The sequence below is a fragment of the Gavialis gangeticus genome, unplaced genomic scaffold (genome assembly GCF_001723915.1).
Source record: "Gavialis gangeticus isolate Ggan-Ray unplaced genomic scaffold, GavGan_comp1, whole genome shotgun sequence".
Lineage (NCBI taxonomy): Eukaryota > Metazoa > Chordata > Crocodylia > Gavialidae > Gavialis > Gavialis gangeticus.
The window spans coordinates 11,396,497-11,410,953 of NW_017729015.1; the positions used below are offsets into that span (position 1 = coordinate 11,396,497).

General features: G+C 41.0%; 1 protein-coding gene across 4 annotated transcripts in view; it reads right to left on the reverse strand.

The window, feature by feature from the left end:
* Window positions 1–14,457, reverse strand: part of LOC109294037 (zinc finger MYM-type protein 4-like) — a 58,110-nt gene that overhangs the window by 19,326 nt on the left and 24,327 nt on the right. For 3 of the 4 annotated variants that reach the window (XM_019512227.1, XM_019512224.1, XM_019512225.1), the window contains exons 6-15: window positions 12,907–12,985; window positions 12,322–12,574; window positions 8,825–8,999; window positions 8,498–8,710; window positions 7,707–7,857; window positions 3,537–3,652; window positions 3,143–3,415; window positions 2,510–2,660; window positions 2,091–2,263; window positions 1,303–1,465 (exon numbers count right to left, since the gene is read on the reverse strand). In XM_019512227.1, the coding sequence (XP_019367772.1) occupies window positions 1,303–1,465; window positions 2,091–2,263; window positions 2,510–2,660; window positions 3,143–3,415; window positions 3,537–3,652; window positions 7,707–7,857; window positions 8,498–8,710; window positions 8,825–8,999; window positions 12,322–12,574; window positions 12,907–12,985 (1,747 nt within the window). The remainder of the gene's footprint in view (window positions 1–1,302; window positions 1,466–2,090; window positions 2,264–2,509; window positions 2,661–3,142; window positions 3,416–3,536; window positions 3,653–7,706; window positions 7,858–8,497; window positions 8,711–8,824; window positions 9,000–12,321; window positions 12,575–12,906; window positions 12,986–14,457) is intronic. The other variant, XM_019512226.1, reaches the window with a different exon arrangement.

Here is a 14,457-nt window from a genome sequence, read left to right on the forward strand (position 1 = left end):
TGCTTTCTTTAGCTGCCATAACCAAATCATAGTAGCTATGACCCAGTCAGTGAGAGTCCATCAAAGGAAATCATCCCAGCATGAAAAGGACTTTGTTTCTACTATTATCTTAATTTACAACAGTCAGACGGTAGGGTAGATCTGCACCTTACAGACTAACATCAGAGATGCATCTGCTTTCATAAGCAGCAGCTTGCTTCATCTGATGCTGAGATGGGACAGCAGCTGAATTGTTAAAGCACAATATTTTTAAAGCACAACATTTACAGCAGTGCTATGGACCCACTAAGAAAAGGCCCCTAATGTGGTGGGGAAACTAAGCAAGGCATGCAATTAATTTTAGAGTTGTCTTACAAAGCCGTTCTAGAGTCAAGAGCTGTTAGGTCTTTTCTGCTTGTAAGCACCACATCTTTACCACAATCTAAAGTAATTTTCAGACTCCCTCCATTTTATTAACAGCCCCTGTCACTATACTAGAATCTTGGAGCCTGATTTTCAGAGGTTCTGTGTATCCGCTGCTCATCTGCCTCTGTACTCTCAACTTTTAGTACAAATTGATGTCTTTTCCATGTAGATACATTGAACAGCCACACATATGCAGACAGTGTTTAGTTATGACCTGTAAGTACTGTATAAATCAATTAGACAGCAAAATGATACTCTTGGCCTGGGACAAAGCTTCCACTGATGTCAAAGAGAGACTTGCAGGAGGATCAAAGTAGAATCTGGTCAGAATGCATATTGTAAACTTGTAGTTGATATTCTGTACTGTGGGTCAGGTACCTTAACATTGAAGTTGCACTCGCTCAGTGGGATAGTATACCCTTCTTTAGGGTCACTGTTATTTCTGCTCTTTTATTTCTTTGTGACTTTCTGTGCTTATCCCAACCGCATTTAATTCTTAGACACTCATAGTTCCTCTTCTCATTGGCTTTGCTCCCACACTCCTTCCCATTTCTCCGGCTAAAATAATCAGCAATGTATGTATCTACAGCTTAGACTTAACAAGGATACTCAATAAGGTTGAAATGTGGCTCTAAAAGTCCCAGAATGTCTACAGGGTTGAAAGACAAACAGCTGGGATTATATGCAGTACACATTTGTCTTCTCAGTCAGAAAGTTTACTAACTTACCTTTAAAAAATTGCTAAGATTCTGTTAAATCTGTTTGTCCTATATAGCAAGCAAGCTATGAACTTCTGCAACAGACGTTACTAAATAGCCTAATGAAAAGTTCACTGGCCGGAGGTTTTCCCAAATGATTATACCACCAATATGCAAACTAAAAGGCAAGATGACTCACATCCTATTTTACCTGTGTTGTTCTGGGGAGGGGGTTCAGACACAGTTTGCTGATTACAGAACATCAGAATACAAAGCAGATTGCAAAAATGTTTGATCTCCCCTTGCCATTTCATGGACTCACTGAGTTTACCTTGCCTCTTACAACCATCGCACTTGGCCATCTACAAAAAGCAGAGGGGGCAAAAATTAAACGCTCATATGTAAGGACAACTGAGAGCACATATTTGTGATCCCCTTCCCATATAGCTCTGAATAAATCAGTTAGCTCCCACAAAGCAATTTATATAAGAATACATAATTTACTGGCACCAACCCAAAACAGTCAAATAAATCAGAACATCATACCGTGCTCTCCTGTAAGGCCTTCTTATGTGTAAAACTGGCATTCAGAAGATGTAGAAGCACTTATACAAAAGGCTGGGCACCTAACCCTCCACCCTTTTTTATGTCTTTGGAAATCTCCCTTGTAAAGCTGAGGAGCTGCTACTTTAAACAGCAGACAGGATTTTACAGTGATAGAGAAATACAAAATAGAGAGCTGTATGTCTCCCCAACCTGGACACTGAACAAGCAGCACTGAAGAATCAAATAACCTAATTATGGCAAAAAGTCAACTTACAGAATATTACAGAATTTTGCTCTTTTAGACACCTTCCACAGCTAAATAAGATCTTTAGAGGAAACAGTTCCATGGTAAAGAGCTCATAAATATCTTGGCCTTAAGAGATGTTTCCCCCAACTATAACATTTAAATTTCAGGGACAGTGATGCGTAACCATAGCTTACCTGATAAAACAAAACCGTAAATTTAGACATGCATTCTTCTGAGCAAAACTCCTCCATTTTCCCACCAAAGTGATTCTGGACCAGTTTGGGGGAAGCCTGTAAACAGTAACTGCACATTTTACAGTGGTTTCCCCAGCGTTTAGCCAAGTCATGTTTATAAAGCAGTTTACAACCTAAAAAAAACCAAAGGAAGAACAAAAAATATGTATTTATTTTTTATTAAAACTTAGCTGTCTTTGAACATCTATGCCTTGAGTTTATTCATGGCTCCACTCTTGACATGAACAAGTTAACAGAAAGCATGGACAAAGCCCTATTTGAGAGATGAGATTTCTTTCAGCATCACCTCTATTATTCTGATTTTATAGCATACATTTTCCAATCTGATTTACCTAATGCACAGCCCTGCCTTTTCTTACCTTCACTACAGAATGCCTTGTCTATGCCTGAGAATCGCACCGTCTCTTTGACAATTTTCTCAATTTTGCAGTATTCACACATTGCCATTACACTGGTTCTCTTCTTATACTCATCGCAGCAGGTCTTCCCACAAAACTGAAACATTTTACCCTACAGTGAAGAAAAATGATTAAATTACCAAACTTTGAACACACCTGTCCAAACTTTGCTTTGTTTTTAGTCTCTCTTTTTTTTTTTTAAACTATTTAAAATCACTAATTGACAATACTGGACAGTTACCCCCCCATTTATTTTAAGAACAAGTATAACTTCAACAGCAGCAGAATGTTTCCACAGAAGAAGAATCTACCAACGTGTTTTATTCCTGAGCTGGAGATACTGTTTCTATGTGCAAGAGGGAATGCTGCCTAGATAGCTAGTCAATCCTTGGCCTTTCCTCTGAAGTAACCAACAAAGAAACTAATCAGGGCCAATTTTGTTGGCAGTTCTGCCATACATCAAAATTATACTTAAAATCCCACAAAAGCCTGCCAAAGCCAGACACCAGACAACTACCACTGGATTCTTGTACCAAGTTATGGTGTGTTTTTCCCTATCCAGAGATCCATATGCAGAGCCCTAACCTTTATTACCTTGTAGTCAAGCAATTCAGGTTTGGTTGCAAACAGTCGGTTACAGTGCTGACACTTGAGTTTCACAACAGTGCGGGCAAAAGTAACTTGCTGGGACTGAGCAGCGAGCCTCTGTAGACCAGCTGCAGCTGAGCTGCTCATGGAGCTGGGGGAGACAGTCGAGGTAGTGCCACCTGCCGATACCGTTGCCCCCGAGGGAATGCTTACAATGATTTGACCCTGAGACAAGGGCACCACAGAGGAATTCATTCCTGCAGGCTTGTTGAACAAATTCTGTGGAGAAGCAATTGAGGAAGAAATCACATTTTGCAACAGGAAAACCCATCTCTCTGATTTATGTCAATATTTTGCCATTCTATTAACTGAACTTAGCAAAAAAGTTTAGACACAGTACCTGAAAAGCTACTACACAGCTGTAACTGCAAAAATTGCGTATGCTCCCATCTGACATAGCCAAGTGATACTGAGGGATTGCTGAAGTTTTGCAGCTGTTACACTGAACTTGGACACCTGATTGAAAAAATATTGGGAAATACACAATAGTGAATAAAGATGAAAAAAAAAGCATTATAAATATTGTTTTCTGTACATACAAAAACACAGGAAGGTTTCTGAATAAAAGGACAGATTTGTAATAGATTAGGAACAATTTTCCATACAAGAAAAAACTGGAGTAAGAGTGGACTGAGTGCACTAATGGGACCCTGATATAAGCCCTGTAATAACTGTGTTTTGTGCTTGTTGAACACTGACTTAATCCTCACAACATCCTTAAAAAGGTCAGCAAGTGTTTGCCCATTTTACAATAAGAACAAGTGGGGGGCAGAGAAACTAGGTAACTGCCTAAGGGTCACAAGTGAAATAGGTGTCAGCTCTGAGCTTAAAATGCAAGAGTTTGGGGAATACTCCTGGTCTGAGACCACCCCTGCCATTTGTAATGTTAAAATTCACCCTTTAAAACAAAAAAAGAAACACAGAAGTTGCTGCTTAAATAAAAATACTTCTGAATGGTGTAGAAGAAACTAGATGAACTGCGACAAGCATCAGATTACTGGTATCAATACATCTAACCATTTCACCGAATATACATACTTCATAAAAATACAATTATTAATACTGTGGTACTAGAACAGTCTGCATAAAATGTGATACTGTATATTCTCTAGTAAGAGCAGATGGTTAATTAGCTACGAATCTCTTAATTGAAAACAGACACCGTCATTCAAGCATTAGTACCAGAACAAAACATTTGCTTGAGTTGGGATACAGATAGGATAGGGAGACCAACAATTTCCACAATCACAAAACTGACAGACATCTAGACAGAGAGAAAACAACTCCTGTGTTTAAAAAACAAAGACCAGCGAACACCGTCACACGCAGGGTGGCATTCTGTTCTCTTCAGTCTGCTTCGGCATCTAGATTTGGTCTACATGGCGTTTTTTCATCACACAAGTTCCCCCCCCAAACCACTTATACAAAGGCTGGTATTCTACTGCGCATGTCCTACGCACCTGGATAGCAACTACATAAATCACATCAACTGAGCATAAATAGTAGCAGCTGGTGCTCATGTGCGTGCCCCCTAAGGCCATATAGCAGTTCTGGATACAAAGAAGTGTTGGGCAGAACTCATGACTATCACACTCAGCCTCAGGACAGGAAAAAGCCATTGTGTGCCCATCTGTTCTCTGCCCCCGTATCTCAGTGGTTACAGCATTCACTAGGGATGCTGGCTGTCTAGAGTTCTAGGTCCTCCTCACCTAAAGATTATGGACAGGTGTGTTACATGTTGCTGAGGAAAAATGCCTTTTTGCTGGCACAAAGAGCTAGCATTTTTGGTGGAAGAAGAACCACTTCCCTCCTTTAGGAAGTTTTCTAGCATCACCCGTAATGCCTGCACATTTACGTGATGCAGTAACAGACATTAGGACTCCCAGGCTAGGGGTAGACGTTACACATAAGCTGGTGTAAGTGATCCAAAACTGGTTTAAACCTGCAACAGAACAGAAGTTCAGGGCATGCAAACCTCTTTCAAAATGGCTGAAACTGGTTTAAGATGAACCTAGCTAGACATAGTATCAGACTTAACTGATTTAGGTCAAACCAGTTAACGGAACTTCTGTCCCATATCCCTTTTCGATTCAAGTTAACTCAGAGTCCCCCAGTATCCCAGAATGCTTTGCAGCCCAGGGCTGTGCTGTCTGCTCTGTTGGAGCAGGGCTGGCCCCTCTCTCACAGAGCTAAAGCACTAAAGCCTCTGCTCCTAGGCACTACCTGTCAGCCCGGTGCGATGAGGGGGGACAACAAGGAAATGGACCCCTGAACCCCCTAGCCCCAAATCTGTACAGGATAAGGGAAAGGAAAGCCCCAGCAGTGGGGGCTTTTTGCCCTTGGAGCAGCTAGGCGAGCAAGGCTGTCTCAGCCCCATTTCCTCTCCAGCCCCCAGCCAGGGGTGGGGGGGAACCACACCAACCTGGTCCTGGTCCTGGCCCCCACAGCTGGGGTCTGCCTGGTGCAGGGGGAATGTCCCTACTGGGGTCTTTTTGTTCCCATGCAGCCCAGTTCATTGGGCTGGCATTAGCTCAGCCCAGCTTCTTCCCAAGCCCACCACCTCCAAGAGCAGAGGTGGAGTAGGGAAAGAATGCACCAGGCCCAACTCGTCACCACCCCCCACTCCCCCGCCATGGTCTGCCCATCATGGGGACGAGGAGGAGGGGGGAAACCCCTACTGGGGGCTTTTCATCTCCCTGCAGCCTGGCTTACTGGGCTGGGATCAACTCAGCCCTGTACCCTCTCCAATTCCTGCCTGTGAGAGGCAGGGGCTGGGGGGGGGGCATTAACACACCAGCCCAGCTAGGCACTGGGCCCCCCAGCTGGGGTTTGCCTGGTGTAAGGGAAGCCCTCACAGAAGGGAGGCCCTCAGTAGGGGCTTTTTGCACCTCTGCAGCCTGACTGCCATGGGTTCACCCCACCCCTGCCCCAGGCCCCCACCTGTGAGAGGCAATGGTGGGGGAGGGCACCAGCCCCTTCAGCTGGGGTCTGCCTGAGACAGGGTGGTAAAAGGCCCCACCAGGGGCTTTTTGTAACCCTACAGCCCAGTGACCCAGCCTGGGATCAGCTCAGCCCCGTCCCCTTCCCAGGAGGGGGTGCAGCTCATCCCCACCTGGCTCAGTGGGCTGCAGGGTTATGAAAAACCCCTGGTAGGGGCTTTCCCCACCCCACCCCATCCTGGGCAGACCCTGGCTCGGTGCATTCCCCTCTCTGCCCCCCCTGCCTCTCACAGGTGGGGGGGCTGGGGAGGGGGCAGGGCTGAGCTGACCAAACCCCAGCCCAGCGAGCTGGGCTACAGGGGAGCGAAAACCTCAGTAGGGTCTTTTCCCCACACTGGGCAGACCCTGGCTGGGATGGACAGTGTCAGGCTCTTTGTGTGCATTCCCAAAACCACCTCTCACAGGTGTGGGGAGGAAGCAGTGATGAGCCAATCAGAGCCCTGCTACCCAAGCTGCAGGGGGTGAAAAGCCCCCAGTTGGGGTCTTTCCCTCATGCCAGGCAGATCCCAGGAGGGGGGGCCAGAGCCAGGTAGTGTGTTCCCCGTCCCTACTACCCTCTCAGGGGCAGGGGCAGGGGCTGGGGAGAGATTTTCTGCTGGCTTGCCTCTCCCTGTGGCTGACAGTGAGATGGTGGGGGAAATAGCATGTGTCCAGCAGCCAATCAGGCCTGGGCTGCCACTGGGCTTGGGTCAGCAGCCTTAGGCAGGTGACCATGAAGGGGTGGTGTGCGTGAGTGTCCCCAGGCTCCTGGCCTGGGCCAGTGCAGGCTACTGCCTGTCTTGACCACCCAAACGCTGAATGTCAGTTCAGTTTGTTACTGGTTCAAGCTACTCAGCTTAGAAAAACCTGAGAAGATTGGATCTTGGGCTTTTTGAACTTCTGTACGTAGCCCCAGTATTTCACAGTGTCCTGCTCTGAGTGGCTGGCTCCCTGCTAGACTTTTTAGGAGTAAATGGTCAGGGCACTCAGTGCTCCTGCCCCCTTGCAAGTTCAGACCGGGGGACCAGACATGGGGTGGCAGTGTCCAGGACCCAGGGGCTTTTCTGGTCAACCCCACTGATTAGCTGATCTGCAGGACTTGGCAGGGCATAGGGTGCAGTGTCCCAGCTACAAGGCCAGCACAGCTCTAGCTCAGCTGACTGGAAAAGTTGTCCACTGCCCAGTGTTCAACCTCTCACTCCACAATAACAGCTGTCCAGGTGCATAGGGTTACGTGCATTCTAGAGCTATAAGCTTGACAGTTTATAAGTGCCTGTGCATGCACACACACACAGACACACAACAGAAGAGGTAGCTAACTAAATGTCGGTGAAAAGCTTTAGTTTTTCTTGGTGAAATACATTAGTGTTATTCAAATATCTAACATTTGTAGTCATTCCAATTGCGTATGCTCCGGAAAAGAATGTTACTTTTGGTTCAATCTTATTGGCCAATTTTTTAAACCTTGCTTTCAACCAAGATAAACAACTAGGTGGAATTATGCAGATAAAACAAAAGGCAAAGGAAGTTACCTGCAGAAGTAACCATTTTAACTCTGTATGCTGATAAGCAGTTAACTGAACAAAACAGTTCAGTTTTTCCTAAGTTATTTGTGCTCTCTATCATCTCAGCTGAAGATCTCAAGGACTTGCACAGTGCACAGGGAGTAATTTTTGCTGACTTCTGTGGAAAGAATAAAATAGGTCATTTATCTAGAACTTTAATATGCAAATTAACCCAGCTTGTAGAGAATATGTGTATGAAAATGAAAGCCAGTCTGTCTAAAATAAGATTTCTCAAGAAATTACAGTAGTATTTAGAGTATAAATTCCTCTCTATCATTGCAATTTTGTCTTCAGGCATTTTGGTTATATCCAAATGATCTCTCACATTATTGCCAAGACAGGTGTGTTTAAATATTCCCAGTTTTGGCACTAGGATGTCTCATGCCTTCTATAACACAAATCATAATTCCTCATATCCAGTAGGGTATCTATCAGTGTCTAGAACACTTTACTAACATTTACTGTTAAAATATCACTAAGGTTGATAAGCAACATCTCTATTTTACAGATGGAGGCAAAGAGAAATCAAGTGGCATGCCCAGAGTCAGTAGAAGAGATGAGAATAAACCATTTCTACCTCCCTTTAAGTATTAGGTCACCTTATGCAAGCAGCATAAAGGCAAATATCCCAAGCAAACCTAGGAAGAACTGAAGCCTGCTATTAACAACTTCTAGTCTTTATATATGAAAATCTATCCTTATGAATTCAGATAAGCTTTCAATCCATGGCATATCTGACGTAAGTATCAAAAAAGTACCTGTTTGTATGCCGTGACACATGTTGAACTACAGAACTTTTTTGACTGGCCTTCTATTTGAAGCATGTGGCACTGGCCAGAGCCACTATAACAGTAGCCCCCACAGTTCTCGCAGCAGTTCATAGTCAAATTATTAGCAGAACGGAACTTCGAGAAGCAGGCGTCGCTGCAGAGCTTGTGTACAACATTCTGGTAATTCACTTCATGTCTAATCTGAAAAAAAAAACAAACCCGCCAAGTAATACAGAATTTGGTGTCAGAGGCATTTAAACTGTTCTGATTTGCAGGAAGTTCAAATAAAAAAGCAGAAGACTGCACATAAATTACCACTGCATTCTTCTGGCACATGCTGCACTTGGTTGAAATGCTGTTAGTGTGAATAGTAACAACAGGTTTTCTTTTCAGTTCATATGTAGAGAGACACGACTGGCTGCAGAAATCCTTACTGGAGTTTGTATTGTCGAACTGGGCAGTGATTACATCCTTTGGATTTAAAATGTCTCTATAATAATGGAAACAAAGAATACATTTCAGCTTCATATCAGCCTGCCAGAGACAAACCACATTCTTTAGAATGAAGATAATTGATTTAAACTGAAGTTTTCTCTGTGCTGATTTACATGAATGACTTCAGGCATTTTTGGAGGGTGGGGGGAGGGGTAATGCAACAATAGTTTTTAGTTATTTTCCAAAAGAAAGGTCAACTCTCACTGATTGGTAATCTTTGAAATAGTGTAAACACTGTATTTAGTTGCAAACCAGTAAGTTTTGCACTTCTCTTTGCTATGCGGGAGGATACAATTTATCTATACATATTTACCTAAGCAACTAGATAGTTTAATATACATTTATTCAGATTCTTAATTTTTACATATTATATTAGAAAGTGGTAACATCTTTATTTTATAGGAAGATTAATATTTTACTTGTGATCTGTGTTAAGATGCATTCAGATTAGAATGGAATTAAAATGCATAAAAAATTAAACTGTTTATATTAGTTATATAAAAGTACTTTAAAAAGTGCTACATGTAAGAAAGCAGCAACAGTTCAGCAAAACTTGTTTTCCACTGACACTTAACTGTTTTAATAAATATTAAATTTAATGTAATTAGTACATTAAACATTGTTTCTGGTCACTTTGTTCTAAAAATTTTAAGAGTAGACCTATCTCCTATATTTTGTTTTCTTCCTCCAATCTATGATTTAAAATGAATTGCCCTGGTATTACAACTTCCAATCAACTGGCCTGCCCTCTATCAACAAACTACACATTGAATTGAATTAAACTAAAACGAACAAATTCTCTCTCTGTACCTCCAGAAGAAGCTACTCCTGTAAGAAGGCATTTCTATTCTTCAGCTATACTTTCAGGAACTTAACCCATGACTTCCACCATCTCTGAGGATAAATTTTCTTTAACATTTTGGTAAAATAAGACAAATATCAACTTTATTTTTTTTATTTAAATGATTTTGAGTATAGTAAGTTTAGGGTGTAATGTAGGCTGACATAAGTTTAAATTTTCAGAAGGCAGGTTTGTACTTAACATAAATAAAAGATTCATTAATTTTTTTATTCAGCCTGTCTAGAAGAGAAAAAGTGTTATGATAAGAAAGCCTTTCACACCTTTGTGGGCTTACTTTAGATAGACCAGTCTTTTTCAGCCATAATTCGAAGAGTGTCTAACCCAGCAAAATACAACAAAATGGCCTTCCTGGTTTAAAATCTTATTTTCAAGGATGGATTTGTGTGTAACTACTTTAACGATCATCCAAAGTTACACGCTTTATAAATTAACATAAAGTAACAACTAAACAAATTGTAATTCTGTTTTTAAATTCAGTAAAGGGAAGAGAGATATAAGCTGTGCATGATAAATTTCAGAATGCAGGATGCCTGAATTAAAATTTGAAGGAGTTCTTTTAAAAAGATCTATATTGATCAAAGGGGAAGAAAAAACCTACAAAAAGAATGCAACTCCATCACCCCATGTTGACTTGACCACTACTGTTCCAATTCTTCCTCCATTGTCCTCTTCTGCTGCTCTACTTGAGAGAGTTACTTGCTGGATTTACTTGCTAGCCTTTCTTTTCTTCCCCTTCCTATCTGTTCCTGTACACACTGCACCTATTTTGACTAAATTGCCTTAAAGTTTCCTAGAGAACAATCTTTTATCTCAACATTTTTGTTGGAAGGATACATGCAGTAAAAGTTTAAAACAGCACCATATATCTTACAGAGAATGAATTCTTTACCCATAAATGCAGATCGCAGATAAGACAACTGGACATTGATACGTGAAATTTTACAGTGATGCATCAAATACTTAAAATAATAAATTGCCGATTTCTTTTTTATGTTAAGCTGACCTTGTAAATCTAAAGGTAACAAATCTGTTGTTAAAGTCGAAAAGTAATTTAAAAACAAAGGTGCACTCATTTTGCAAAATGACTTTCATAACTAAAAACGTAACTATGAAGAATTCCCTTTGATAAGCAAATCCTGCCACAATTCAGCTGAGAGGTATTAATTTGTCTCAAGTTACAGTATATTGATATTGATGGTAGTTTGAACAGTGATTCCCAAAATCTCTCTTAGGTTAGCTTGGAAATAGTTTTTTGTCACAACACTGCTTATAACAATTAAAACTGGTTCTAGAGCAGGAGAGAAATTCTGGCTCAAAATTTTAACAGGACTGTAAAACAGAGGCTTACTTATTATCCAGGGGAGGTTTCTTCCCAATTATGCCTATAAGGGAAGGTTCATTTTTCCATACTGGGCAGAGGAAGCAAGCATATGAGACTTGAGACCTATTATGCCCCATGTCAAAATAAATGCTTTGTGTTCAATAATGCCATTGCTTTTCAGGTTAGCAGAGATTAACAAATATTACATAATGATAACGTGCTAACGGTGTGCCCTGAAATGACTTTTCTAGTCACAGAAAAACCAAGTCTTGTGGAATGGACAGCGTATACTCTTTGTGAAGCATTCCGATCTAGTCATCAAACTTCAATTTTTAGTCAATCTCATGAAATCTGATCCAAACATTCAACTATTAAAACGTGACTTTAAACTTATTAAAGCCAAAGTATTTTTTTTAAGATGAAAGAATCACATTAGATGTGTTCCAAAAACTTACATGAAATGAGTAAGATTATGTAAGACTGCATTATCTGAAGTGGGGGGTGGGGGGAAACTCAGTACGTCTTCAGGTATACATTTTTATTGCAGTTAATTTTCAATGCAAATAAAAAGGTTTGAACTTCTGGGTGAGAGGTCTAAAAAGCATACCATATTTTCTCACATACAACACCCCCTCAACTATTATATACATCTTGTTTTTGAAAGGCAGAATAAAAAAAGATATTTCCTTACAGTAAGTAACTAAGTAGCAGTGGCTAGGGAGCAAAGCCTGCTCTGTGTTCTGTTTCCTGTGGACGGCTGAAGATTTTACTTTCACTTTTCTGCTGGTAAGCAGCAGAAACTGCTTTTACTGTATTTCTCACAAAAATGTGCACTCCAATTTCCAGCAGTTTTTGCCAATGTATTGTATGCAAGAAAACTATGGTAGACAGAAAAGGTTTAAAAGCATATATAGCTGCATAATACAGTCCTTGTCCAGCAACAGGAAAGTGAGCTCACGCTACCATTTGCAGACAGTTCAGTCAACAGAGAAAGAAACATTTTTAATCAGTGGAAGTGAGTGGGCACTATGGGAAAAAGATAGCGGCAATTAGCAAGCTAAATTTTCTTTAACAATATGATGCCATTTGTCCGAATATTAGTGGATAGAGCAAGAAACTAAAATGCTGCCCTACTTCGAGCAACTTGAGCAGGTTTTCTTGGTAGAAGCTGGTGGACGAGAAGCTGGAACAGTATATCCAGTGAGGCACAGTGTGGAGCAGAAGAGCTGAGTCGAGCCTTTCCTCTGGTATGCCGTTTGCCCCTTCTGGAGGATTTTTTTACAGCCAGAACAGGAAACCCGAATGGCCGTGGTTGGAACTGAAGGAAGCATTTTATTTACACCAGAGGATGCCACAGCAGGCTGGAAACCTGATGTCAGCTGTGGAGCTAGAAAAACAAGAAAAAGTATATACTACCAGCTAAAATGCACTGAGTTAACTTCTTCCCTGAAGTGAGACTTCAGGACTGCATAAGCTATGCAAATGTATGTGGCTTGTGCTGGCCTTCTGCATGGCAGCAAGTTTCACCCATTGCTAAAATTAAATCTGCCGTATCAGATTAAGTACTTGATTCTAAAGTATTTTGTAATCTCCAACCACAGATATTCCAAAGCGTCTATATCAAACCAGACTTCATTTCTACTGCAGTTAGAAATAACAAATGTGGAATGTAACAGATGTGTACAATTTTAACTAAGTTTGGTCTCTCCTGTTCCTTACCAAGAGGGCTGCCACTGACTGAAAATACAGCGCTGATTTTCAGCTCCCCTTCCTGAGTTTTTGGCTGCTGGCCATATTCCTAAAAGCAAAAGGGGGGAAAAAAAAAAGAACAAACAGACTTAGTTGAATATTTTGAACACAAAACTATCCATTGCAACCACTGCACTCTCTTCCCCAACTGTATTTTTTGGACTGCAAAGAGGCTTTATGCTTTCCTGGAGGATGCATTTACCTTAAGTCTATGCAAACAAAGTTCAATAACTTGTTTCTCAGAGCACCTTATGGTCCTGATGGCAACCCTGAAATTTGACAGGACCTATTCTGTTCGAAGTCCTTTACATATTCAAGCAGGGTACAAACTGTTACAAAGTACAAGATGGGACCAAGAATTCCTACACCCTGGAGCAGTTTATGAACTTACCAGGCAGATAACTTAGGTTTGTTACAATGTGAGCAATAGGTAACACAATGGTGTTACCCAGGTTAAACAATACATGCATTCATTCATTACATGTAAGTGAAGTGCATGATATATGAAATTTCAAATTATTTTCAAAACACACACTGCATTTATTTCTCTCTAACAGGGAGCCCACAAAGCCAGACAATTGCTTGGGGACACTAACACGTATGGACTACATGTTAAAAATTTCACAGCATTTCTGCTGAGTTATGAGGGAAAATTGCAGAATTTCTTTGTTAAGACGATTAAATTAATTCTCTTTGGAATTCTCACAAGAGCCCCCAGAGGTACTAGTCCACTTTGGTACTGATGGACTGCAACATTTAAAGAGGGGAAACTAAACTGTTTGTGTGAACGACAGACAAAAGCCTATTTTAAAAAGTGTTAATATTCTCTCACGTGTGCGCTTTTTTACTGTAATAAAAACTGTAATGGTTTGCAAGTCTCAAAACTTTACAAAGTCAACTGTAAGCAAGTTTTAAAACAACCGAAACTATAGTGTTTACAGCAGCCACCCTCAGGATAGGAACTGGATCACATCCTAATGTCAATTGTGCAAGATTAAGCCCTTAGAGAGCATACATTGCAATGAATTTATCTGAGCTGAAAGCTAGAAAGTTGCAGCCTTAAAAACACCTTGTGCCAGAGTGCTCTGTATTTCAGACTGCAGGAAAAACATTCCACATTGAACAAAGCAAAATTAAATATACCTCATCACACTCCGTATTACCCTCCAGTAATAAATGAAGTTGATACCTGCAAAGTTTTACCCAATGGATTTGTGTGTCTGACAATTTAAATTTTGTACCTCTTATTTTTCCAAGTCTTCACTGACATGCATTAAAATATGACTTTTGATAAGCAAAGGACATCTTGCATTACATTCTGCCATATTCATGCAGCCTAAAATAAGGTTCTGCCCATTATTAAATATACAAATTAATGACATACTTTTATAGTGAGTCCCAAAAGAGACACAGAGTTAAAAATCCAGTTTAGGGTTATCATGGATACCCAACAGCATGTCACAGAGTAAACAAAATTCAGGAATAATACAAAACATTTAGACAAAAATGGGGGGGGCGGGG